This window comes from Thamnophis sirtalis, unplaced genomic scaffold, assembly GCF_051295495.1.
Source record: "Thamnophis sirtalis isolate CommonGarterSnake01/CBP01778 unplaced genomic scaffold, rThaSir2_p1.2 scaffold_11, whole genome shotgun sequence".
Lineage (NCBI taxonomy): Eukaryota > Metazoa > Chordata > Lepidosauria > Squamata > Natricidae > Thamnophis > Thamnophis sirtalis.
Window position 1 is genome coordinate 60,822,794 of NW_028261391.1, and position 27,108 is coordinate 60,849,901.

Consider the following 27,108-nt stretch of genomic DNA (forward strand, 5'->3'; position numbering starts at 1 on the left):
GTGACTATGAGAGGACGTCTCAGGAATAGGTACAATTGGACATGGTACAAAGCTGTGCATAGATGCTCCTAGACTTCCAGATGGAAGTCTAGGAGCAGACTTCTACCATCTCAAACAGGATCCGTGGGTCCAAATGTGTTTGAGGCAATGTAACCCCATCTAGAAGCAAGGATGGCTAGTCCCCAGAACCAGAGAGTCCTAAACCTCAAACATAATCGGTCTTGCTAGATTTGAATGAAAGCCTGTGGAGTCCCATCTAGGCTCCTCTAGGTTCTAGGCACTGGGAGACAGAATCTCCTTGGTTAATTACTTGATTCAAATAATCAAAAGTTCATACTATAATGTAGCGGAGAAAAGCATTAGCAAATGAAAGTCCAGGGAAAGTGGTAGCATCAGTCTTTCCACCCAGCTGATCTCACCATTAGGAAATAGGTAGTGAGATAGTGCTAGGGATATCGAGCGGGTTTTAGAAATAGAGAGAATTTGGCTCCATTGCTCTGGCATTAACTTCAACTGCCAGTATGTTGAATTATAGAATTTGGTAGTTTTTGTAGAGTAGGGAATTGGAACTTTCCAGATATTGCCAAGCTATAATTTCCAGCATCACTTCGTATGGGCTATGCTGTGTGTGTGTGTGTGTGTGTGTGTGTGTGAGAGAGAGAGAGAGAGAGAGAGAGGGAGAGGGAGAGGGAGAGGGAGAGGGAGGGAGGGAGAGAGAGAGAGAGAAAGAGAGGGGAGATAGAAAACATGACTAAATGAATTAATTCTATTTTCTTGTAAGGCTGTATTAATGGCATCTTCCAAGTTTGAAAGAGCAAATTTTCTCCATCATTTTTAACTTGCTTGTTAAATTCCGGGATCCACTAGGGTGGGTCCTCCCAAGTTTCTGTCTCTAACATAGCTTAGACAACTTAGAACTACGCCGCCTTCAGTCTGACCTAAGTGTAGTACATAAAACTATCAGCTACAATGTCCTACCTGTCAATGACTACTTCAGCTTCAACCACAACAATACACGAGCACACAATAGATACAAACTGAAGGTAAATCGCTCCAAACCTGATTGCAGATTTCAGCAATAGAATGATCAATGCTGGAATGCACCACCTGACTCTGTGGTTTCTTCCCCAAACCCCCAAAATTTTAACCTTAGACTGTCTACTGACAACCTCACCCCATTCCTAAGAGGTCTGTAAGGGGTGTGCATCAGTGGTGGGTTTCAAATTTTTTTAGAACCTCTTCTGTAGGTGTGGCCTGCTTTGTGGGGGTGGCTTGCCAGCCATGTGACTGGGTGGGCGTGGCCAACTTGTAAAATGTGGTGAAACTCACTTAACAGCGCTCTTGCTTAGCAATCAAAATGTTGTCGCAGAAACTCTGGCATTGAAGTGTGCAAGTCTTAAAGCTTTCAAGTTACAAGACCCTTGAACCCCTAACCCTTTAGAAAAAAACCACCAGGGGTGTTCAAACTTGACAGCTTTAAGACTTGTGGACTTCAACTCCCAGAATTCCTCCTCTCGCTCTTCATCTTGATGATGTGCGGATGCGCGGGGGGAGGGAGCTGGAACCGGTTCTAAATGACACTGTAGATTTGTGGAACCTCTTCTACAGAAGAGGTTAGAACTGGCAGGAACCCACCCCTGGCATGCATAAGCGCACCAAAGTGCCTACCGTCCCTGTCCTAATGTCCCCATTTATTCGTATCCATTTCATGTTTTCATAATCATGTTTATACTTATATCTGTTATCTTATACATGCGTGACAAATAAATAAATCAAACAAACAAAAAAAAACAAATGACTATTAAGCCATTGAGGGCTCCTACATCTCTTATCTGTTGCCTAGGCAGCATCCCTTCCCCTTATTTTATCAAGGTCATCCACATATCCCATTATATCTGGCTTCCTGGGTTTCAAATATATCTGGGTCTTCCAGATGATCAGCCTTTTCCCATCTCAAATTTGCTGAATTTAACAAAAACAATTCAGCAATCAAATTTCAACACAAACAAATTGTTCTGGTTCGCCCCCTCCCCCTATTTCTGCTTTGTTGGGAGATCAGGACACATAGAGGCACAAGATATGTTTATATTATTTACAAGTTTAGAGCTTGTGGAAAATGCCTGCCAATTAGTGTTTGCTCTTTCTGGCTGTAACTGAGCATAGAGAACTGAGAGCCAATTAGAGTTCGCTTGTCAACTAATAACTGAATACTTTACCCAGATCTGTACCTGCTTCTCTTTGCAAAAACAAAAGACGATAAATAGTCAATATTTCCCTTATATGCCCCTGCTGGCAATCTTCAATTACATTCCATACTGTTAAATAGTGGCATTCTGGCAGTTCTACATTTCAGCTCCTTTAGCTAGCAGTGCTAACTTCTGTAAGAGCACACTGTGCCTTTGAACATAAGACAGGAAGACTCTTGAGTGTTTGAAGGTCACTGCATTGAAATGGCATTTCTCTCTCCATGGATGCCACTGGTACAGGGATAGATCAAAACAGCTTGCAATTTCCGTGACCCGACAAATGCGCGAACGTCAAAAGCGCGCTGACAAAACTGCGGCGCTAAAACCACGATGTCAAAAGCGCGCCGACAACAGCGTGCCGACAACAGCGCGCCGACAGAAGCGCGATTTAAGTTAAGGTAAGGTTTAGGTTTAGGGTTAGGTTTAGGGTTAGGTTTAGGGTTAGGGTTAGGGTTAGGGTTAGGTTTAGGGTTAGGTTACAGCGCACTTCTGTCGGCACGCTGTTGTCGGCGCGCTTCAGCGCTCATTCGTCTGCGTGGTTTTGTCGGCGCGGTTTTGTCACCGCGGTTTAGTCAGCCGCGCTTTTGTCGTTCGCGCATTTGTGGTGGAACCGCAATTTCAAGCCACAGTTGCAACTTCATGGGACGCTAGCTTATGACACTATACTGTATCTTTATATGGAACAGGGGTGTCAAACTCACAACAACATGTCATCACGTGACGTATTGCAACTCCCCCCCTTCGTTAAAATGGGGTTTGGCATGGCCAGCGCATGACGTATCTGGCCCACAAGTTTGACACGCCCGATGTGGAAGATCTGTTGAAGAGTCATAGTTTCTCACTCTTGGTGTCTGCTTTATCTCTCCTTTTACTTTAGACCAGTGTTTCTCAACAAATTTAAGATGTGTGGACTTCAACTCTCAGAATTCCACAGTCAAGAAAAAAGAAAAAAAAATAGCTTTCCTATATTGCTTGCTTCTTTAAAAAAAAAATCATTATACAGGTAGTCCTTGACTTATGGCTTCAATTGAGCCTGAAATTTCTGTTGGTAAGAGAGACACTTCTTAAGTGAATTTTCCTCATTTTATGACATTTCTACCCACAGCTGTTAAGTGAATCACTTCAGACAGTCTGGCTTCCCCCATTGACTTTGCTTGTGCAAAATATGATCACACAATCTTGGGATACTGTAACTGTCATAAATATGGGTACTTGAGAGACCACCTGCTGCCAATTACCTCCCACAGACCCATTAGATCTCACAGGGTTGGCTCCTCCGGGTGCCATCTACCAGCCAATGCCACCTGGCTATTACCCGGGGGAGGGCCTTCTCTGTGGCAGCTCTGGCCCTCTGGAATGAACTCCCCGCAGGGATTCGGACCCTCACCTCTCTCCAGGCCTTCCGAAAAGCTGTCAAAACCTGGCTTTGCCGGCAGGCCTGGGGGTGATGAGTTCCCTCCCCTCTCGACATGTATGGTTGTGCGACTGTTGTCTACTTTTATTATTTGTATTTTGTCTTTTTATGTTCCCCGTTTTCCCCCTTGAATTGTTCGCCGCCCTGAGTCCTCCCAGAGAAGGGCGGCATACAAATAATCAAATACAAATACAAATATGAGTCAGTGCCTGAAATTCATCTGACCCTGGGGATGCTGCAGCGGTCGTAAGTGTGAAAAGCAATCATCAGTCACTTTTTTCAGTGTTGAACACTCACTAAGCAAACTGTTGTAAGTCGAGGACCATCTGTATTCAAACACGCCCCTACACTAGCAGAATAAACTTTTGCTTATGGGAAGCAACATTTTTAATAAGACAGAAATCCTAATAGTGTGGACCTCTTATAAATGAGGATAGGAGCCCAACAGATTCAGAACATAGGTAGCAATTTACTGTATTTTTCAGACTATAAGATGCACCGTGTATAAAACGCACCAAGATTATGAAGAGGTAAGTAAGAAAAAAAGTTTTTTGTCTCCCTGACCCCCAGGAAGATTCTACAGGCTTCAGCAGGGCTGGAGGAAGGCAAAAACGTCGCTGTTTTTGCGAAAAACGGCTCAGTTTTCACAAAAATGGGAGCATTTTTGTGAATGCCCCCATTTTTCTCAGCCCTGAAGCCTGCAGAGTGCTTCTGGGGGCTGGAGGAAGGAAAAAGGAACTCAATTTTTGTGAAAAATGGCCCATTTTTTGCCCATGTTTTGCGAAAATTGGGTGCAGGGGTGAGGCTTTGGGAGGCCACATATGGCTGTATTCAGTGTATAAGATGCACCAACATTTCTATGCTCTCTTGGGGGGAAAACGGTGCATCTTATACTCTGAAAAATATGGTAAGTACACTTTCTAAAACATAACCAGATACACATAGTGTTCTTACCCAAATTCTTATGCTACACAACCCCGAGCTGTGGTGGCACAGTGGTTAGAATGCAGTATTGTAGGCGAATTATGCCCAACTGCCAGCACTTCAATTCTGAGTGTCTCAAGCCTTCCATCTTTCTGAGGTCAGTAAAATAAGTATCCAGATTGTTGTGGGAAATATACTGACTCTGTGTATTGCTTAGAGATGGTGCAGTGGTTAAATGCAGCACTGCAGGCTATTCAGCTGAATGCAGTTCTGCAGTTCGGCTGTTCAAATCTCACCGGCTCAGGGTTGACTCAGCCTTCCATCCTTCCGAGGTGGGTAAAATGAGGACCCGGATTGTTGTTGGGGGCAATATGCTGACTCTGTAAACCGCTTAGAGAGGGCTGAAAGCCCTATGAAGCGGTATATAAGTCTAACTGCTATTGCTAACTGCTATAGAGATGGCTGTAAAGCACTGTGAAGGAGCCTTCTCTGTAGCTGCCCCGGCCTTTGGAATGATCTACCCCTCGAGACTGATCTTCAGCCCCATTAAGATCGAGTGTATGTTGTGCCCTCTTTTAACTCATCTTTGTTTTGTATTTTAGCCTTTTTAAATGCTTTTAAACTGTTTTTATGTAAGCCGCCTGGAGTCCTTCGGGATTGGGTGGCATACCAATCTATTAAAATTGCAAAAAAAAATAATAATTGCAAAATATAAGTCTAAGTGCTATTGCTATAGCTATCTTTGTGTTTTTATGGTTTTTCTGTTTTTATGTAGTATTCCAACAGCTATAACTAAAAAAGCTCATCTTCTAGACTAGGGGTTCCCAAGACCCTCGTCCATGGACTGGTACTAGTCCGCAGCCCATTGGGAACTGGGCTGTGGAAGGGGTGGGCAAGCATGCAAAACTCCATTTGCGCAAGTGGCAGACATGATGAGCCGAGGTGGCGCAGTGGTTAGAGTGCAGCACTGCAGGCTACTTCAGCTGACTGCAGTTCAGCAGTTCGGCGGTTCAAATCTCACCGGCTCAAGGTTGACTCAGCCTTCCATCCTTCCGAGGTGGGTGAAATGAGGACCCAGACTGTGGGGGCGATATGCTGACTCTGTAAACCGCTTAGAGAGGGCTGAAAGCCCTATGAAGCGGTATATAAGTCTAACTGCTATTGCTATCGCTATGTGTGTGAAACATCCTTTCTGCCTGATGGCACTGGTTCGCAAAGCCAAAGTTTGGGACTGCTCTTCTAGACCTATTCACTGCAACTCACATTGTAAAAAATAAATCATGTATTTTGGTTCTGAAATATTGAAATGTTAATTAATACTCAGCTTTCAAAGATGAGGTTTTGGGCAGTAGTGATGAAAATAAAAGTTCTCTAACAATTATGGTGAAGGATGTCATGTCAGTTTGTTGGGTTGATTTGATATATACACACACACAGGCGCACACACACACACACACACACACACACACACACACGCACACAATTCACTCTGGGCCCCCGAAATAGAGAAAGAGAGCAAGGAAAACAAACGAAACTTTCTATGCATCTATTTGATTACACGTGGCAAAATTAACAATTCCTTTAGTTTAACTTCAACAGTTTTGACAACATCTCATTTTGAAATGCTTTTGAGTGTTTTGAAATTCATTGCAATACGTGGTAAAAACTTTTTTCTTATTTGTTTGTTTAGTTTCACAGAGTTTTTGGATCCATTCCAGAGAATTATTCAGCCAGAAGAGATCTGGCTGTATAAAAATCCACTGGTAGAATCCGACAACATACCTACTCGTCTCATGTTTGTAAGTACTAGAATTTAACGATCATTCAGTGGTGGACTGAGAACTAATTTTATGGCTGTTAGCGAATGTAAAGTAGAAAAGTATGTTTTTAAAACAACAGACTGATAAGCGGGGAGATGCATTAATGCAATTCCTAACAGCGTGTAGTAAATTTAACACTGCAAAATAATTTGTTTGCTTATGGTATGAAAGATGATGACGGCCAGCTAAGCAGCCTTATCGCAATTATGTTCGCTTTTTATAAATTGCTGGCGGTATCATGGTTCATAAAGAATTCTGAGGTAAAATCAAATTGAGATTTTAGAGGCCACTATTGCTTGCTACCCAACTTTTTTTTTAACCGAGGTGGCGCAGTGGTTAGAGTGCAGTACTGCAGGCCACTTGAGCTGACTGCTAACTGCAGTTCGGCGGTTCAAATCTCACCGGCTCAAAGGTTGACTCAGCCTTCCATCCTTCCGAGGTGGGTAAAATGAGGACCCAGATTGTTGGGGGTGATATGCTGACTCTGTAAACCGCTTAGAGAGGGCTGAAAGTCCTTTGAAGCGGTATATAAGTCGAACTGCTATTGCTATTGCTAACCCTCTGTTATAGCTGATCTTTTCCTCCTCATCATGATCACATATGCTTAGAGAGGCACCTGCACAGCAGTTAATGATCGATATAGTCTAAATCTTGGTTCTTTTCCCAGTTCACAAGGCAGCCTGTATAAATCTCATAGCAAACTGTGCCAGAGGGCTTTTCACGGAATCCATGCCATGATGCTGTGTCTGGCTTCTCTTGGACCTGATAGCAAAACAGTATTACAGTCACTCAGGATAAATGATGATGCTGGGAACTCAATTATGCCTGCCTTGGCACAATAGTCAGGTTGGCTGAATAAGGAGTGTAAGGACCTCTCTACCTTTAGTATCAGTTGGTTCCTAATCATTTTAGTAGATACTTTGAACAGATATGCAAACTTTTGGAGGTTTTTTTTTTTTTTGTTCAGCAAAATGTCATTTCATTTCAAGTGATTCCTTTTATATTTCTAACATTTCTGGGGCATAGATAATGCTACAAATGCCTTGAAATTGGGTGGATGGATGTGTTGGTGGGTAAATGGATACATGGAAAGAAAGATAGAAAGAAAAAAGAAAGAAGGAAAAAGAAAGAAGAAAAGAAAAAAGAAAGAAAATCTGGACAATTTTGGTTCTTATATCCTATAATTGTACAAAATAGTTATTTGAGAAGGATTCTTGACTCTTCATCTTTCAATATACACTGAAAACCTGTGATTTTCACCAAAACACTTTAGAGAAGAATAGAACTTAGGTGCTCCATTCCAATACAAACTATTGCTTTTAAAGAGGTGAGTAAACAAAAGGTAAACTTTGTTATCTACATGCTATTCATATTTCAAAGGAGGAAACTTTCCTTCATTTGATAACAAGGTAAGTCTAGTTATCCACTCATTTTTTAAAAAATAATAATAAAAAAAATAAAACAGCCACAGTTCAGTAAAAAAAACCACTATGACTGGCATGAAATATGCTGTCAAAGCTGAAATATATCTTAAGTGAAAGACAGTATTTTTCAGCATAACTATTAAATGTGATTTGTCAGTGGATTTCTTATAGCAAAGAAAGAACAATTCTGAAATGCCTTTTTGGGATGATTTGTGAAACTTAGTGTCTTTTCAAGAGGCAACTGGGTGAGAGTAAACAATGTTCTTGGCTTTTAGGAAAAATAATTGTATACACAAACCTTTGTTGTATGTTGTGTTGAAAGACAGTGCCCTCTCTCTTGTTACATTAATATAATATGGTGGTAGTACCTTGGCCACAATTTCATAAACATGGTATTTTTACTACAGCAATTAATGAATTGTTTATTCCCTCATGTTGAACTGTCAGAATGTCTGCCTGCCTATTGTCAAAAGTATAACTACAACAACAATATTAGCAGCAGTGAAAAAACTGTTAAGAAGAGAATATAAATCTCCAGGGACATGGAGTTCATTGTCAAAACTTTAAACTTTAACTTTAAGCCCAGATTGATTTAACATCTAATCAAGATGTTATACAAAGGTGATCAAAAGGTGGTTTCTTTTCTATTCTTTCAGTGTCTGGAAGAGTAATTTTGTAAAAATATGTCTGCCACTGTTCTTGGTTAATATAAACTTTCTAGCTATACTTACAAGGATAGTACTTACTATGTGTGAGTTCCTAACTTCAACTTGGACTTCCCCTCCATCTCCTTCCCTTCCCTTCTCCTCTGTCTTTGTAATTGTTTTGTTTTTTAATGTTTTGATTGTTTACTTTTAATTTAATTGTAAGCAGGCCAGAATTTTTGAGAGTCTTGGGTAATCTATATATTAAATGAAGAAATAAACACAAAAAAATAACTTATAGCTGGCAGCAGTAGTGTCCAGTTTTAGAAATTTGCTTTGCTTTGCTTTTCTAATAGTTCTGTTATATTCACCACGTACGTATTGCAAATTTTGGAGCATTTGCAATAAATATAAAAAAGTTAAACAAAAAGTAAGGAAAATACTTGTGAAAGTTTATATACATTTTTAATACACATTTCTTACAATAAACATTTTTATACATGTCTAACTAGTCTGCATAAATAACATTCCTTAAGAGTATTATGCCGTGAAAAGTTACATAGAGTTTTACACTTTTATGAAAAGGCAAATATGGTGCCATGCAAATATTTTTATATTTCAGAAATTCAAACTAATTCAATTTATAAGAATTCACCTGAATGATTTTTATCTCTCTTCGTTCTCCGTAGGAGACATGGCAACAAATGGGATTATTTTGAATAAGATAATTGTAGCCAGTAAATAATAAATCTTTGAGTGTTCCTTAAAACAAACTGACAGGCCTGTTTAGCTTTCTTTTTATTGTCTTTTTAAAACTGAAAGCTGTAACTACAGGTCTGTTGAAAAATTGCATGCCCCTGAAAATGTAATTGAGAAACTCTTCCCATAATCCATCAAAATTATCAAAATTAGCTTTTGTTAGATTGTTCCTCTAGACTGCTTCCTAGTAGAATAATTGCATGCAAAATAGAAAAAAAATGAATGATTAAATAAATATTATATACAGGTAGTCCTCGACTTACAACAGTTCCCTTAGTGACTGTTTGAAGTTACAATGACAATTTAAAAAGTGACTTATCATTATTTTTCACACTTATGACTGTTGTAGCATCTCCATGGTCTGACTTACATTCAGATGTTTGACAACTGTTTCACATTTGGACAATTGCAATATCCCTGGGTCAGGGCCGGATTTAGATGAAAAGAGGCCCTAGGCTATTCCACTTATGAGGCCCTTTCACCTCCCATTTTTAAGTTTGTAAATTACATGAGAGACAATAAAATACATCATTACTGTGATATATATTAATATATATCAATATATATAGCTGGCCTCCCGACGGAGGGCGGCTCTGCTCTGCGGCAAAGGCAGAGAGGCCAGCCGCCTCCCCTACTGCGCTCAGCTGCCCGGCTCAGCCCCCTCGCTCTCACCTGCCTGGCCGCTAGTGGGCTCCGCGTCGATGGGGCAGCTACTGGGAGCGGCTGCGCCTCTCGCCCGACCGCCAGTGCCGGGAACGTGGGCGGGCTCCCCAACTGCCGCGGCGCTGGAACGATCTTAACCAATACATTTTTATGTTTGTTTATTAGTCATATGCGTAGAATTTCTCCTTATTTTCGGTTCAGTGTTTTAGTGTTCACTGTTTTTAGAATAGTGTAATTTTAATTTTGCTAACAATTTGAATGTAGGCCCCTCTTGCTCTTGAGGCCCTAGGCTGAAGCCTAGTTAGCCTATAGGAAAATCCGGCCCTGCCCGGTGTCATGGGATCTCCTTTTGTAACCTTCTGACAAGCAAAAGTCAAATGGGGAAACCAGGTTCACTTAACAACCATGTTACTAATTTAACAGCTGCGGTGATTCGCTTAAGAAATGTGGCAAGAAAAGTTGTAAAACTCACTTAACATATTTCTCACTTAACAACATAAATGTTGGGCTCAATTGTGGTCATAAATTGAGGACTTGCTGTATTTAAATACCTAGTCATACATCATTAGCATTCGGTTGAGTAGTTAATATACTGCATGAGAAAAGATGATTAGGGGACTGCAGGCTAAAACATATCAAGAACGGTTGCTGGACTTCGGTAAGTCTAGTTTATTGAAAAGAAGGACTAAGGGTGAGATGATAGTAATGTTCCAATATCTCAGGGGTTGCCACAAAGAAGGGAGAGTCAAGCTATTCTCTAAAGCACCTGAAGAAAGCAAAAAAGGAGACATTTCTTGACAGAACAATTAATCAGTAGAACAATTTGCCTCCAGAGATTGTGAATGCTCTAACACTGGAAGTTTTTAAGAACAGATTGGATTACCATTTGTCTGAAATGGTATAGGGGCTTGGTTGCTTAGGCAGGAGGTTGGACTAGAAGACCTCCAAGGTCTCTTCCAACTTCTATTCTATCCTATCCTATCCCTTCCCACCCCCCTCTATCCTATACTATCCTTCTACTGTTTTCAAAATCATTAACAAAAATGCAATTATAAGATTAACAATGCATGGTATGATGTGGTTATGAATCCTGTTTTAACATACCTGGAAATACATAGTGGGAATATATTTTACTTCCCTTCCCCCTGAGCAGAGTTTAATAAATGTTCATTTAGTTTAATAAATATTCATTTAGGAAACACTGGTGTTCATTGATTGATTGATTCACAGATGCATTGGATATACTGCACACAGGCCCATTTTAGAACTGATTCAATTGAATACATGTGGAACACAGTATCTGCATGTACTACTCTATCTGTGTGGGTCCTTGTGTTATGTGTAGATATCCAGAATCAGGTGAAGCATAATACTGAAGTTGCACATAGTTTAGTCCAGAATGATAATGTTGTTTATGTCTAGCAGAGCAAAAGGGGGAGGCTTTCCAAAGAAAGGAAACCTTGTACCCTGTTTCCCCCTTCCCCTTTTTTGGGAACGTAAGTATTGTTCAAGCAGATTAAGCCTAACTGGCCTTTTGAAGTTGGCTATGCAATTCATAGCTTGATCCTGCTGCACCTCTGAGACAGTCCTTTCTTTCAAAGCAGCACAAGCAAATTGAAATGATGAATGGTGTCAGTATTCCAGCACTAATGAAGCTTATGAAGCTTGTGGGAGAATCTGTGGAGAACGGCATATTTCACGGCACACAAAGCCCCACGTGTTTCCATTTTACCTGACCTTTCGATTGTAAATGAGCCTGTGGCCTGGTTGCTGTTGTAAGCTGGAACAGGAATAGGGCTAATTCAGGCAAACACTTTAATTAGAAACCATAATACCTTAATTAAAAAACAAAACAAGCACAAATCCTTGGTTAAAAACATAGCGTATGATTGTTTTGTAAAACTATTTTACATTTCGGTTTGTTATAAGTGCCTCACTTTGACAGAAAATCTGTCCACAGATATGAACAAGAAGACTTTGTGCCAAGCCTTAGTATATGACAATTTACTAAGGCTTCGTTCAATGTTTTCATTTTTCAGTCAACATTTTCACGGTTTCCGTTTATGAAGTGAACTTTGTGATTTGAAGCCTACATTTTTTGCTGCGGATTCAAACACATATGTATACATGTGTGTGGTACGACAAAACCGCGCTCGTCAAAATAGCGGTGATAAAACCGCGTCGCTAAAGCTGCAACGTCATCACCGCGACGACAACAGCACGGTGACAGAAGGGCGCTTTAAAACAGCGCGGTGGCAGAAAGCCGATTTATATTAAGGTAAGGGTTAGGATTAGGTTTAGGGGTTTGCTTTAGGGTTAGGTTTAGGGTTAGGGTTAGGGTTAAGTTAGGGTTAGGTTTAGGGTTAGGGTTAGGGTTAGGGTTAGGGTTAGGGTTAGGTTTAGGGTTAGGTTTAGGGTTAGGGTTAGGGTTAGGGTTAGGTTTAGGGTTAGGTTTAGGGTTAGGTTTAGGGTGCTGAGTGCTTCGGAAGGCGCAGATTTGCCCTCCGCACTTATGTCGGCGCGGATAAGGGCTTCGCGGTTTTGTGGTGGAACCATACATGTGGCGCTATAGGATTCTGAATCAGATGTATGCCTTCATGTCACATTAAATCAAACATCCCCTATATTTCAAGAATTTTTAATATGTTCTGTGCACTTTAATAAGAAACTCAGATTTTCTCAGCCCTTGAGGTATCCGGGATAATGCTTGTCTGTTTGGATCACAATCTATTCCCTCACTTCTGTGGATTAATTTATTTTTATGCTAATCCTAGTTATTGAAATATTTTCTTAATAAAAGATGGTATATATACAGGCACTATCAACCCAGAGAACTAGAAATGCCCACATCGTAATCATTTTGTAGCATTATTCATTCTTAAAGATGGAAGCTTGAAATTTATATAAACTTCCCCTGCTTGCATATCCCAAACCTGTACACTAAAGCAGAGAAATCTACAATGGAATAGTACATATTTTCTTATTTTTATATATTTCTCTTTTTTTAAAAAAATAGGATCATATAGGTTTAGGTTTAGGTTTAGGTTTATTGGGATTTATATGCCGCCCTTTTCCCTGAGGGGACTCAGGGCGGCTTACAACCACAGGGGAGGGGAAGTGCAAGGTCAAAACAAACACTTTGTGAACAAAAGAAAAATAATAAAACACAGCTTTCATTCAGCAATCAAACACTCGGGCGGGTAATTGGAAGCCTATCCCCAGGCCTGCTGGGAGAGCCAGATCTTGAGGGCTGCGCGGAAGGTCTGGGTCGTGGTGAGGGTGCGGATCTCCATGGGGAGCTCGTTCCATAGGGTCGGGGCAGCAACAGAAAAGGCTCTCCTCCGTGTGGTCGCCAGTCGACATTGACTGGCAGATGGAATTCGGAGGAGGCCCAGTCTGTGCGATCTGATTGGTCGATTTAGGGAGGTAATCGGCAGAAGGCGGTCTCTCAAGTACCTAGATCCACTACCATGGAGTGCTTTAAAGATGGTCATCATTATCCTGAAGCGCACCCGGAGACCAACAGGCAGCCAGTGCAGCTCGCGGAGGACAGGTGTAACGTGGGCGAACCGAGGTGCGCCCACTATCACTCGCGCGGCTGCATTTTGGACTAGCTGTAGTCGCCGGATGCACTTCAGGGGCAACCCCATGTAGAGCCCATTGCAGTATTCCAGTCTAGAGATCACAAGGGCTCGAGTGACTGTTGTGAGGGCCCCCCGATCTAGGTAGGGCCGCAACTGGCGGACCAGGCGAACCTGGGCAAATGCCCCCCTGGTCACAGCTGACAGCTGGTGGTCAAAAGTCAGAAGAAAAAACTATGCAAAATATATACAATACAGTTTATTAGGGTAAATATGAAAGAAAATAGGTGCATACAAAACTCTTGGGGTTCGGAGAAATGATTGTGAAAATGGAATGGCGCTAAACAAATGAAATTGAAAAGAATGAAATTAAAATTGAAAAGGAAATATGGCATTATATGCAGAATGTTCCTCTATATGGTGAATAATATCTTTCCTAATACTCTATTTTATGACTGTTGGGTGTATATTATTACATGATCAGCTTTTGCAATGATCATTTATGGTGGTGACAGAGTGTTCACGGTGGCCTAGAGGTAAATATCTCGCCAAATAATCAGGAAGCTGTGAGTTCAATTCTAGATTGCGGCAGATATTTCTCTCTCTCTGGATGCAATGATTAATTGTCTACTGTGAACTCCACATAGGCATCAGGAAGGGCATCCAGCCAGTTAATGCTCAAGCGCCATTCAGTTGCCAGGACTCCACCTCAATGCAAGGGATTACAAGAAGATAAATGGAAAAAAAAATAGGATGGTGGCAATGTGAACTTAGATTTTTAAATAAGTAGAAGATTGTGTATGAAGTATTAATAGAAAAGCTGTAGTTTTCTTCATAAAACCTTTCATGCCAGCATAACATTATTCTTGCTTGCTTGCTTGGTTATTTTAAAAGCTTTCTATATTTGACTCCTGGAGTTTATTGAATGTGAATATTAAGCCAAATAGCAGGGAACGACACATGCAGTCATATCATGAATCCAGGAGAATTTGGCTGATTGAAGTACAGATATATTTCTCTCAGATAAAATGGGAAACGGTGCTTTTTAGCACATCTTTGAGGACCTCCTAGACCCATGATGTCAAACCTATGGTACGCATGCCCAAAGTGGCACATGAAGCCATGTTGTCCGGCACATGCGCTTTTACCTGTTTGTCTTCTGGGTTTGTGGTACGCATGCATGTGTGATGATCAGCTGCCCTTTGTGCCGAAAACTGGTGTGCATTGCGTGCTGGCCAGCTGATTGTTGGGCACGCATGTGCACACCAGTATTCGGCACAAAGGGCAGCTGATCATCACACATGCATGCGTGCCACAAACCCAGAAGACTAATAGGCAAGGGCGCTAAAACCCTTAAGTTTGGCTTTTCCAGAGTGTGGCCTGATGAGCACATACGTGCGTGTGCAATGTTTCCACACAACCTTTTTGGCACTCAATGCTGAAAACATTCCCCATCACGAACCGTTCGTGAATAAAATTCACAAATTCATTTTTGTGAATTTTAAAGGAACAATAACAGTCTTAAAAATAGAGGAGGGGAAAATAAGGCACATTATGATCTGCAGAACTCACACAATAGAATTCTTGTTAAAATTTAAAGGGGCTGAATTGTGAAGTATACTTTCTGGAAAATAAATCCTTCTGGCGAGAAAATGGATTGGGCAGAATAATTCGATTCTGAAAAATCCGAACATTCCGTAAACCTATGTTTCATGTACAAAATATATTGAGATTTATTTTGTGTCTTGGGGAAGCAGCACCAAGGGAGGTTCATCCAACCTCATTGTACACAAGTTGTTCATTGACAATAAAGGCTTGAATTGAATTTGAATTGAATTGTATATAGGATATACTAAAGCCATGAATATTTCTGGAAAATCTTTGTCCTGGTGTTTTGTAATGTATTGCTTCCTCTTCAGAGTTTGGTTTTCATTTTGAAAGCTGATCGTTGTTAAGTTTACAGCTCTATTTTGTTTGTATCAGTTAAGATTCAGAATTCAGTCTCTCTTTTCATAATAATAGTATTTATTATTATTGTTGTTGTTGTTCTTGTGTTCCTGCAGCTTTGTTATCAATAATAACAGAAGATCATCCCATCTAAATGAAGCACACTATTACTATCATCCCATCTAAATGAAGCACACTAAATATTACTATTTCTGATGGGGAGATACAGCAGTAACATTTAATATGTTTTGTCTGTTGTAGGCCATTTCATTCCTGACACCCCTGGCTGTCATTTTTGTGGTGAAAATAATCCGGCGCACAGACAAGACTGAAATTAAAGAAGCTTTGCTAGGTATGCCAAGAATAATGTGAAATTGTTTTCTTCCAGAAATGTTGGAAGATGAAAAAAAACCTTCTTTTCAAAAGCTTGGTATCTGTATTGGTAAATAATTGAAGAATATTGCTATCAACATCATCATCTCTTATGTATGGCCTTTAGTTCCCACTCATTTTTGCAGTTACTAGGGCCGTGATGGCAAACCTATGGCATGCATGCCACAATGTGGCACGCAGAACCTCTCTATGGGGATGTGCACCATTGCCACCTTTCCGATGCATGCTGGCCAGCTGGTCTTCATGCTTGCCGGAAACCCAAAGATTAGCTGGCCAGTGCGAATGCACAGGTGCGTGCGAAAACCAGCTGGCTGGTGCTGGCTGGTTCCGGCACTCCGGCATGTGCACACACGTATGTTCCAATTCGGACATTCGATGCTGAAAAGGTTCATCATCACTCTACTAGGGTTCTTCTCCTTTGCATTGATTCTTCTAAAGTTGTCACAATGTATTGATAGAGTAATATGCAAACAATATGTTCTATACAAATCAACTAAAGATCTCCCTCCCTTGAGAAAAAAATAAATTGAGTTATCTATTAACTAGACAGAGAAGGAAAGGAGAGAGAGAAAAGGAAGACAGTAGGGAAGAAAAAGATAGTAGTAATTAAGTAGGCCTATTGAGTTCAGGGGGAGGGATGCAATGGCTCAGTGGCTAAGATGCTGAGCTTGTCGATCAGAAGGTCGGCAGTTCAGCAGTTTGAATCCCTAGTGCCATGTAATGGAGTGAGCTCCTGTTACTTGTCCCAGATTCTGCCAACCTATCAGTACGTAAAAATACAAGTAGAAAAATAGGAACCACCTTTGGTGGGAAGGTAACAGTGTTTCCGTGCGCCTTCAGCATTTAGTCATGCCAGCCACATGACTATGTGTCCATCTTTGGACACGCTGGCTCTTTGGCTTTGAAACGGAGATGACCACCTCCCTCTAGAGTAGGAACGACTAGCACATATGTGCGAGGGGAACTTTTACTGAGGTCAGGAACCATTCTACTAGCAAGAGTACTTTGAACTTCTGATCCTATTCATCATTATGAAATCTTTTAACAGTTTAGGAGAATTCAATGTCTCTTATTAATCTCTACTCTAAAAAGCGTGTGTCTACAATGAGACAAAAGAGAGAAGTAGCTATTGCTTTGCCTTTACTGACTAGGCAAACTGCATGAAGTCCTTTCAATCAGTGGGCTCAAAACATTCTCTTTTTTTTTTAGTTCTGAGTCTCATTTCCGCAGAAGGAAACTAGCTTGTTATTAGGCACTAGCTTGTTATTATGGCTACAGGCTTCCACTTTTGGTCTATCCACTTGCTTTCAACAATGTCTGCCTCTATTTAATGATTAAAACTCAAGTTTCCCATTTCAAAGGTAATTATTTTTTGAGAAGAGAAACTCCCATCTTCCTTTCAGGTAAATATGGTTATTTGGATTGCCAACAAATTTTAATTATGATGGTCTTTAAAAAAACGATTGATGAAAGAATTTCAGTGTTTCTTGGACCTTTGGAAATATCTGGAGCAATTATTGAGTATTCCCTGGTTTTGTATTGGTATTCTGACTTACTGTTTCTTTGAAAAGCCAGAAGCTCTTTGCATCTGATGAAATCATGTCCTTATGTCTGCGTAGAGCAGGGGTGTCCAAACTTGGGAACTTTGAGATTTTTTGTTTTGTTTTGTTTTTGTACTTCGTATTTATTTTATTTTATTTTAATAAATTTTTATTTCTCATATATACATTCACAATTATATGATCTCATAACATACAAATAATAATAATATGTATTTGTAACAATTTTTCTCCCCTACAATTGACAATATAATTGAAATTACTGTCTTACCATCCCATAAACCCATCTTATTTTACAACAATCCTACTTCTTCTTCCTTCCTTCCCTCCTTCCTTCCCTCCTTCCTTCCCTCCTTTCTTCTCTCCTTCTCTCCTTCTTTCCCTCCCTCCTTTCTTCTCTCCTTCTCTCCTTCCCTCCTTCCTTCCCTCCTTCCTTCCCTCCTTTCTTCTCTCCTTCTCTCCTTCCTTTCCTCCTTCCTTCCCCCTTTCTTCTCTCCTTCATTCCCTCCTTCCTTCCCTCCTTTCTTCTCTCCTTCTCTCCTTCCTTCCCACCTTCCTTCCCTCCTTTCTTCTCTCCTTCTCTCCTTCCTTCCCTCCTTCCTTCCCTCCTTCCTTCTCTCCTTCTCTCCTTCCTTCCTTCCCTCCTTCCTTTCCTCCTTGCTGGCTGGGGAATTCTGGGAGTTGAAGTCCACAAGTCTTAAAGTTCCCAAGTTTGGACACCCCTGGCATAGAGAGTTAAATTAGTGTAGGGTTTAAGATGCCCGGCTAGAATCTGGAAGACACTAAGCTCTGGTCCCATCTTTGCCATGAACCAAGCTGGGTCTCCTTGGAACAGTCATGCTCGCTCTCAGCCTAAGAAATAGCAAGCCACTTCCAAAAACGTTGCTAAGAAAACTGCAGAGTCCAGATTGTCCAGGCAGTTGCCAGGAGTCAGCATTCAACAAAAGGCACACAGTGCACAAAAAAATCAATCGAAAAGTTGTCTTAAAAGAGAGATTAAAAGTTAAAAAGAGAGCTAAAAAGCACCCCTCCAAAAAAAAGATGAAAAACACATTGCAAGACTGCAAATAAAGGAGGAAAAACTTGTTCTAGTTCATGTGGAGTATATCAACCCTTGTTAGCTGTTTATATAACCCTTCTCATTGGCAATAAATTGAGCACGAAGGAATGGTTTATTGATATGTTGTTGATAGAATATGAATCCATCTTTATCCTGAAGGAATTTGTGTGTTCCCAAGGCATGAGATAAGAATTCACTATCATAGGATAGAAAGATCATAGGGGGGCGTGGAGAGAAATGCCACTGGAAACATTTCATATTTCATCAAATTATCAGTTAGGTTTTCTGAAAATGTTATAGCAGCCTATTTCTGAGTACTGATTGCAAATTTAAAGCATATCTTGTGGTTTTATACGTTTTTTTTGTTTGCTTTTAGCTGTGTCCTTGGCTCTTGCTTTAAACGGACTCTGCACAAACACTATTAAATTAATAGTGGGGAGGTAAGTCCTGAGTAACTATTCAATATACACCAACGTACCCATAATCATGATTCTGGATAAGAATGACAAGCAAAAAGCTTGTTTTGGAGAATACCCCAAATACCCTCAAAGACATTGGGTTGCCTTTCATCATTATTGCTACTATTGTAGTGCATGTTCTTGTAAAGGTGGAGAAACTAATGGGCAATTAAATGAAAAACTGGTAAAATTAATGCTTTGTAGATTGCTTAGTCATCTAGAAAATATTATGCAGTGCTTCAGATTAGATCAACTTTGGAGCACCCAAGTACACGGTGGAGCCACGGTGGAGCCAAGGTGGCACAGTGGTTAAATGTAGCACTGCAGGCTACTTCAGCTGACTGCAGTTCAGCAGTTCGGCTGTTCAAATCCCACCAGGCTCAAGGTTGACTCAGCCTTCCATCCTTCTGAGGTGGGTAAAATGAGGACCCGGATTGTTGTTGGGGGAAATATGCTGACTCTGTAAACCACTTAGAGAGGGCTGAAAGCCCTATGAAGCAGTATATAAGTCTAACTATTGCTTATTGCTTACACAATATAGCACCTTAAAGGGTGCTTACACCCTTTAAGGTGCTATATTAAAACCTTAATGGGTATTGTAATGGGAAAAAAAAAAACATACACAGGATTTTCTCCCTGTATGTAGGGAGCAGAGCAAAAAAATTCCACAAAAGTGTTTAGGTTAAAGCAACTTCCACTCTGCTTTACTTGGAGAAATGAAATCTTGTATGGGAAAATGTAGAAGGAATTAATTTTAATTGCCTACTCCCATAAACCCAGCTCGGTTGAAATCAGTTCATTGCATGATACCAGTATGACTCCTCTGTTTTCTTCACCTTTTAAAAGTGCCTCGTGTGATCTTTTCCATGAGATTGGAAAAGCCAATTAAGTTTTGAAAATGGTCTTCTCATATAAACCCCTTGGTTTAACTCTAGGCGGTTAGAATTCTTAAACTGCTTTCATGATCACAATGCTTTGGATGAAAATAACTAATTAATTTCCCTCAGCACTTTGTACTCCAAGGAAAGTGGGGGGGAAAAAGAGCTTCCCGAGCAGAAACAGTCAGCTTAGTATAATGATCACTTGGAGGCTTTACTAATGACTGCTCTTCCATATCAAATGTTCCTGGGGTTTCTTGCAGACCACGTCCCGATTTCTTTTACCGCTGCTTTCCGGATGGAATAATGAACTCTGAAATGCACTGCACGGGTGATGCAAACATTGTGTCAGAAGGAAGGAAAAGCTTTCCCAGCATCCACTCCTCCTGTAAGTTTTTTCCCCCAAATGTTGTTCTTTGCTTTGATTCTTCCTGCTTCCAAGAGGATATATGCAGGACATGTAGGAGATAGACAGAGAGTGTGCCACCCAGTGGTGGGATACAATTTTTTTTACTACTAGTTCTGTGGGCATGGTATGGCTTGGTGGCCGTGTCTTGGTGGGCATGGCAGGGGAAGGATGGTGCAAAATCTCATTTCCAACATACTCTAGGGAAAGGATCAGTGGTGGGTTTCAAAAATTGTTTGAACCTACTCTGTGGATGTGGCCTCCTTTGTGGGAGTGGCTTGCTGCCCATGTGACCAGATGGGAGTGGCTTGCCACTCATGTGACCGGATATGAAGATGCCGATGACACTTGTCAGAACCACCTTAAATTATCTCACACACAGCACTGGCATGCATAAGAATATGATGTAAACTTGTTTTTTAAAAGGCATCTTTGGTTTGCGTTAAAACAACTTCAACACACGCAATGTTCTGATTGCACCACAAACGCAGTAGTCATCCTTACCTTTCACAGCGGCACTGAGATTTATAAATATGAGCATGATAGTGTAGAATAATCATATCCAAGGACCAGTGGTGGATTTCAAAAATTTTTGGAACCTCTTCTGTAGGTGTGACCTGCTTTCCGGGTCCTCTGGTGGAACCTCTTCTAACCGGTTCAGTAGATTTGATTAACCGGTTCTACCGAATAGGTGCGAACTGGTAGGAACCCACCTCTGGAAAGGATACTATAAAATCACCATTTCCACCCCCCTCCAGGGCAAGGATACTGTAAAATCCCCTTTCCCTTCCCACCCCACTAACCTGCTTTCCAGGTCCCGTGTTCTGTTGCCCTGGCCTCCTGTGCAGGGCAACAGAACAAAACCTAGCCGATCAGCTGGGACGCTGATCAGCTGGGATTCTCGAGGCAGCAAATAGATGGGGGCGGAACCAGCCAGTGGTGATATTTGCCAGTTGTCCGAACTACTGCTACCGGTGCTACCGGTTCACTAGAACCGGTCAGAACTGGCTGAATACCACCTCTGGTGCCACCAAACTAAACATTAGAAGCACTGGATGGAGCAATGGCCCAGAACAGAAGGGCTTACGCTTTTCTAATTGTCTGCTGGGTATGATTCTATGGCTGTTTTTAAAAGTGATTTAAACCCAGAAAAGTCAGAGAGACTGGGATATTTGAAGGAAGAAAGAAAAAGCATCAGTCTTTGGCCATAAATCTACTCCCTGATTTAGAAGAAAAGTAGAAATATTTTGAATCATATGCGGGTCTGGATCATAAATAACAACTCAGAAGTGGTTCTGCTGCTGGAGACTTTTCATTTTAAGTGTTGGATGAAACTGATATGCATCTTGAGGGGCCTATTAGACATAATAGTCCTTTCTGGAAGAGACCTTTCATACGTATTCATCTAGTGTCATCTAATGAGCCGAGGTAGCGCAATGGTTAGGGTGCAGTACTGCAGGCCACTTCAGCTGACTGTTATCTGCAGTTCAGTGGTTCTAATCTCACTGGCTCAGGGTTGACTCAGCCTTCCATCCTTCCGAGGTGGGTGAAATGAGGACCCGGATTGTTGGGGGCAATATGCTGACTCTGTAAACCGCTTATAGAGGGCTGAAAGCCCTACGAAGCGGTATATAAGTCTAACTGCTATTGCTATTGTAACTGTCCCTAGATCAGGAAGCCCTTGAGATAATTGGTACCGGTCCTTGACTTACAACAATTCATTTAGGCACTGAAAAAAGGTGACTTATGACCGGTTTCCACAATTATAACCGTTGCAGCATCCCATGGTCACGTGATCAAAATTCAAATGCTTGGCTACTCGTTCATATTTATGACAGTTGCAGTGTCACATGATTACCTCTTGTGACTTCCTGACAAGGAAAACCAATGGGGAAAGCCAGTTTCACTTAACAACTACTTAACAACTGCCGTGATTCACTTAACAACTCTGACAAGAAAGATTGTAACATGGGACAGAACTCACTTAACAAATGTCTCACTTAGCAACATAAATTTCGGGCACAATTGTAGTCGTAAGTTGAGGGCTACCTACAGTTGTTTTGATCCCTTATGCTGTTTCTCGGTGATTTGTTTTTTTCTTGATTTTCAAGTGGAAGTTTTCCCGAGTCATTTGGAATCAGGCAGCCTATAAACAAAAAAATGTTTACACCTGCACAATATGTGAGGCAACGATTCTATCGCTGGAATGTTTACTCAGTCCTCGTTTAGTATCATTTTTTTTGCTACAAAGTCTTTTTAAATGGCTAATCATTGTTGCAATGAATACAATATATCCCAGGCTGTGCAGGAGTTTTATTATATGGGCACAATTCCCAGAATTCCTTCCCATTCCAAAGAATCTGCCTTTGAAAGATAACTTTTAAGGTAACAGAAGAGAAATTTAATTTAAATCATTGGAAAAAATAATGTCAGGTACTTTCAGTTTGATTTCAATTTTTTTATTTGAAGTCATAAAATATATGTCAAAGATGTGATCATTGCTATTCTGGACAGGAAAGGATATATGTAAGAACTACAGTAATATAGGTATATTATTCTATTTGTAAATGTTTCTATGCACATACGCTTACAGTATACAAAGACACACAATAGTGCTGTAGGCAAATGCCTAGTTATGTATATTGTATATGACAAATTATAAACTAACAAATGCAAGTGAGTATCAGTTCTGCATGTGTGATGCTGTACAGCTTTTTAAAAAAGTCAGTTTTCTAAGTGTATTGCATATAAATGAGTAATAATCCACTTTTCAGAAGGAAGTAAAACAGGATCACTGTTGTTGAGATGGCTGCTATCCAGATTTACCAAAGGTTCTGGGTAAATTTCTTCAAATTCTCAGAACAAGTTGTCTCTCTCTACTGCTGTCCACTTTGTTCTGATTTTTTCCCACCAACAAACTATTGGCAGATTAACAACAACAACAAAAAATCACTGTCATACAAGATTGCATAAAACTGAGTCTGATTCTTCTTTTTGCAGTCCTAAATGCACATATGAGACATTAAATAACACAATAGAATTTATTTTTTCAGTGAACAAGGTTGTTTTGCAATGGTTGAGTTATACGTGTGTGTGTGTGTGTGTGTGTGTGTGTGTGTGTGTGTGTGTGTTAGTTATAGCCTAGGCCATCTTTATGTAGAGCAACAATCGTTCATTGCCATGAGGTGCAGAGGTGGGTTCCTACCAGTTCGCACTTATTCAGTAGAACCGGTTCATCAAATCTACCGAACCGGTTAGAAGAGGTTCCACCAGTGGACCCAGAAAGCAGGCCACACCTAGAGAAGAGGTTCCAAATTTTTTTGAAACCCATCACTGGTCCTTGGATATGATTATTCTACACTATCAAGCTCATATTTATAAAACTCAGGGCCTCTGTGAAAGGTAAGGATGACTACTGCGTTTGTGGTGCAATCAGAACATTGCGTGTGTTGAAGTTGTTTTAACGCAAACCAAAGATGCCTTTTAAAAAACAAGTTTACATCATATTCTTATGCATGCCAGTGCTGTGTATGACGTAATTTAAGGTGGTTCTGACAAGTGTCGTCGGCATCTTCATATCCACTCACATGGGCGGCTCCCATCCGGTCACATGGGCAGCAAGCCACTCCCATAAAGAGGCCACACCCACAAAGTAGGTTCGAACAATTTTTGAAACCCAGCACTGATGAGGTGCCAGGTTGAACTTCCAGTGACCAATATGAGAGAGTGAGAGTGATAACACCAAATTTAAAACACCTGCTCCCCCTTCACACATGAAACCTTGTAACACTAACAAGTCACATGACACAAGAGTTGGAAAACGGTTATTTGGGCCCAGATTAGATTTTCTATTTAGTGTTTGCTAATATGTTTGATATATTTTCATGAAACAGTGCATAGTATTTAACTCCTTGGTTCTTTTTTCTGATCAAGTTATCCCAAATGGTATATATTGTCAACATAGGATAGTTCTTCCAAACAATTAATAGTTAGATTGTCTACTGATACTTCTTCACCCAGCAGAAGAATCATTTTTCTTCTTTTTGTTGATGGAGAGACACATCTATCTATTAACTGAATACAGATATTCATAGAACGCCTCCATTTCCTTCTCTTCTTTACTTCTTGGATAAAGTAGCAAGTCATTCCTGCCTAAATTTTCTTTAGGAACAAAAAAGCTTGCTTCTTAAGGGTAAAAGTGGTTGAACAGTTGATATAGATTTATAGTCCAGCTATTTTTGATCTTTTCAGGCATACATCTCCCAAACTTCTTGAAAAATTGTGTTCTCTTTCCATTTTTATTAATGAGAATTGTGCTAACTTATTGTCTAATAAACCACATGCCTTCTAATCAACCAAATGGTAAATGGGCTACAGGATGAATTCCTGCAATAAATCACACCATTTATTCTTGGCACCAATTCACTGTGATTTTTTTTTTCAGGCTAATTATGACAGTATTAAACGGCACTCTGTTTTATTTTGTCAGCCTGTTTCTGTCTTCTTGCTGCCTGAGAAAATACTGACATTTCTGTGTTTTTATGCCCTCTTTTTTATATTGCTCAAATGAGCAGGAAGACAATTAGCAGACTACACATAAAATAAAGTAAGAAACCAACAGCTGACAAAAGTGTGCAAAGCATGATAAAAGACCTAATTTTATACTGTCACTCATTTCATAGTTGCTGGTATCAGTCCTGTTGGGTGTAAAAAATTACATTTAGGAATTAAAAAAAAAGGGGTTTCAAAATGAATACGGTTGCCCCACTAATTCTTCCTCCTCCCAACCACCTGGTAAAATATGTTACGCAAGCTTTTTGTGGTTGAGAGTGGATGTAAATCTGATCTCCTAATCCCTGTTTACGTATTTCTGGATCTTCGATGTCGAGCATTTTCTAATGCAAATTTCTTGTCTGTAGATTTCTTTTGCATGTACATATGTAGGTGGTTGTGAATTCTTGGCATAGAAGTGGTATGTTCTGCTGGCATTTATCCTCTACCATCTCTGTATTATTTTCATTTCTTGGATACCTGTTCATCAGCTTCATTGCATCTGTTATTACTTTTGAGCAATATCTTGCTAAAATCAATATACTTTTTCTGTACCTTCTAGGAGTGAGTTGTAGCGGACAAACCTCTAAGCTGTAAGAAATTAGACTTCCAGGACTAAAAGATTCTGTTGTTTGGACATGTAAAACATCCTGTTGCAGTTCCTTGTTAGGAACGAATGAACGAACGAACGAACGAACGAACGAACTAACTAACTAACTAACTAACTAACTAACTAACTAACTAACTAACTGTGTGTGTGTGTGTGTGTGTGTGTGTGTGTGTGTGTGTGTGTGTATGTAATATTTGTGCTGATAAATAAATAAAGGGAGACTAGTATAGATCTATTTCAAGCTATTTAGCTCTCATCAGCTAGCCATACCCTTACTGGGAATCGAGCCTGTGCTGTATTGCCTCTAAGACAGATGTGTTAACCATTGAGCCACAGAGCTTGACTGCTTATCAGCCAGCCAGGGTGAAAGGTATCTATTTAGATTTTACAACCGGGGGTTGTAAAATCAATCTCTCTCTCTCTCTCTCTCTCTCTCTCTCTCCCTCTCCCTCTCCCTCTCCCTCTCCCTCTCCCTCTCCCTCTCCCTTTCCCTCTCCCTCTCCCTTTCCCTCTCCCTCTCCCTCTCCCTCCCTCCCTCCCTCCCTCTACATACATACATACATACATACATACATACATACATACATACATACATAGTTAGTTAGTTAGTTAGTTAGTTAGTTAGTTAGTTATGTGGTTGGAGCTGCCGTCTTTCTATAAATCTTGGTGGGGGTGTGTGGAGTGCTGGCTTTGTTTCAGTAAGTGGAATGATTGGTCGTGTGGTTGTGTAATGATTTGTAAATTGGTGCTGATTGGTGCTGGCTGTGTGTCCGTTGTTGTTGTTGTATATATATTTGTTGTCGTAGATTTTCACGGGTGTAGGTATGCTGGTCTTGTTGTATTCGGGTCTTCTCCCGTATAAGATTGAGATTGTCTTGGCAACATTTCGGCGAGGTCCCACTCGCTATCTTCAGGCTGGTGGTTTTGGTTTCGTGCTTGTGCAAGTAAAGCGTGGTTGGAGCTTCCGTCTCTCTATAAATCTTGATGGGGATGTGTGGACTGCTGGCTTGTGTGTCCCGTCATTTCCTACAACAGCTTTGTTGCTGTAAGTGGGTTGATTGGCTGTGTAGTTGCATCCTGATTGATAGATGGAGTAGATGTTTGTAGATTGGTCGGCTGTTTCGTATCATCCTGTGTGGCTGAGGTGCTGGCTGTGTGCCTATTGTTCTTTTGTGTTGTATTGACCTGGGTAATGGTCTGTGTGATGACATCTATTGTAGTGATATCCTGAGTCCTATGCTGCAACCTCCTGGAGTGTTGGCTGCATTGTAACATCCTGAGCCTTTGCGTTGAAGGCTGTCTTGATATTGTGCTTGTGGAGAATTTTGCTGATTTTATCCATGGTGCCTTTGATGTAAGGGAGGAGGGCGATGCCATTGTCCTGTTCTGTGTCTTGGTTCTTGGGGGGTGTTTCCTTTTGGATTAGGTTGGTAATTGTTTTTCTTTGGAATCTGTTGGAGATTAATACGTTTGTCAGCCTTCAGCAATGACCAAAAAATAGCCAACATCTTAAGAAACCCCAAAGACAAGATCCAGCTAGAAAACCAAGGAGTCTATGAAATACCAGGAGGTTGCAGCACAGGACTCAGGATATCATTACAATAGAACTCAGGATGTCATCACACAGCCCATTACCCAGGTCATTACGACACAAAAGAACAATAGGCACACAGCCAGTACCTCAGCCATGAAACAGCCGACTAATCTGCAAACGAAACAGCCGACTAATCTGCAAACATCAACTCAGTCAACTAATCAAGATGTTACAACA

At 40.7% G+C, this 27,108-nt stretch overlaps 1 protein-coding gene across 1 annotated transcript in view; it reads left to right on the plus strand.

The window, feature by feature from the left end:
* Positions 1 to 27,108, plus strand: part of PLPP4 (phospholipid phosphatase 4) — a 163,815-nt gene that overhangs the window by 67,561 nt on the left and 69,146 nt on the right. The window contains exons 2-5 of the mRNA XM_087725905.1: positions 6,275 to 6,383; positions 15,684 to 15,774; positions 18,811 to 18,874; positions 20,034 to 20,158. Of these exons, the coding sequence (XP_087582031.1) occupies positions 6,275 to 6,383; positions 15,684 to 15,774; positions 18,811 to 18,874; positions 20,034 to 20,158 (389 nt within the window). The remainder of the gene's footprint in view (positions 1 to 6,274; positions 6,384 to 15,683; positions 15,775 to 18,810; positions 18,875 to 20,033; positions 20,159 to 27,108) is intronic.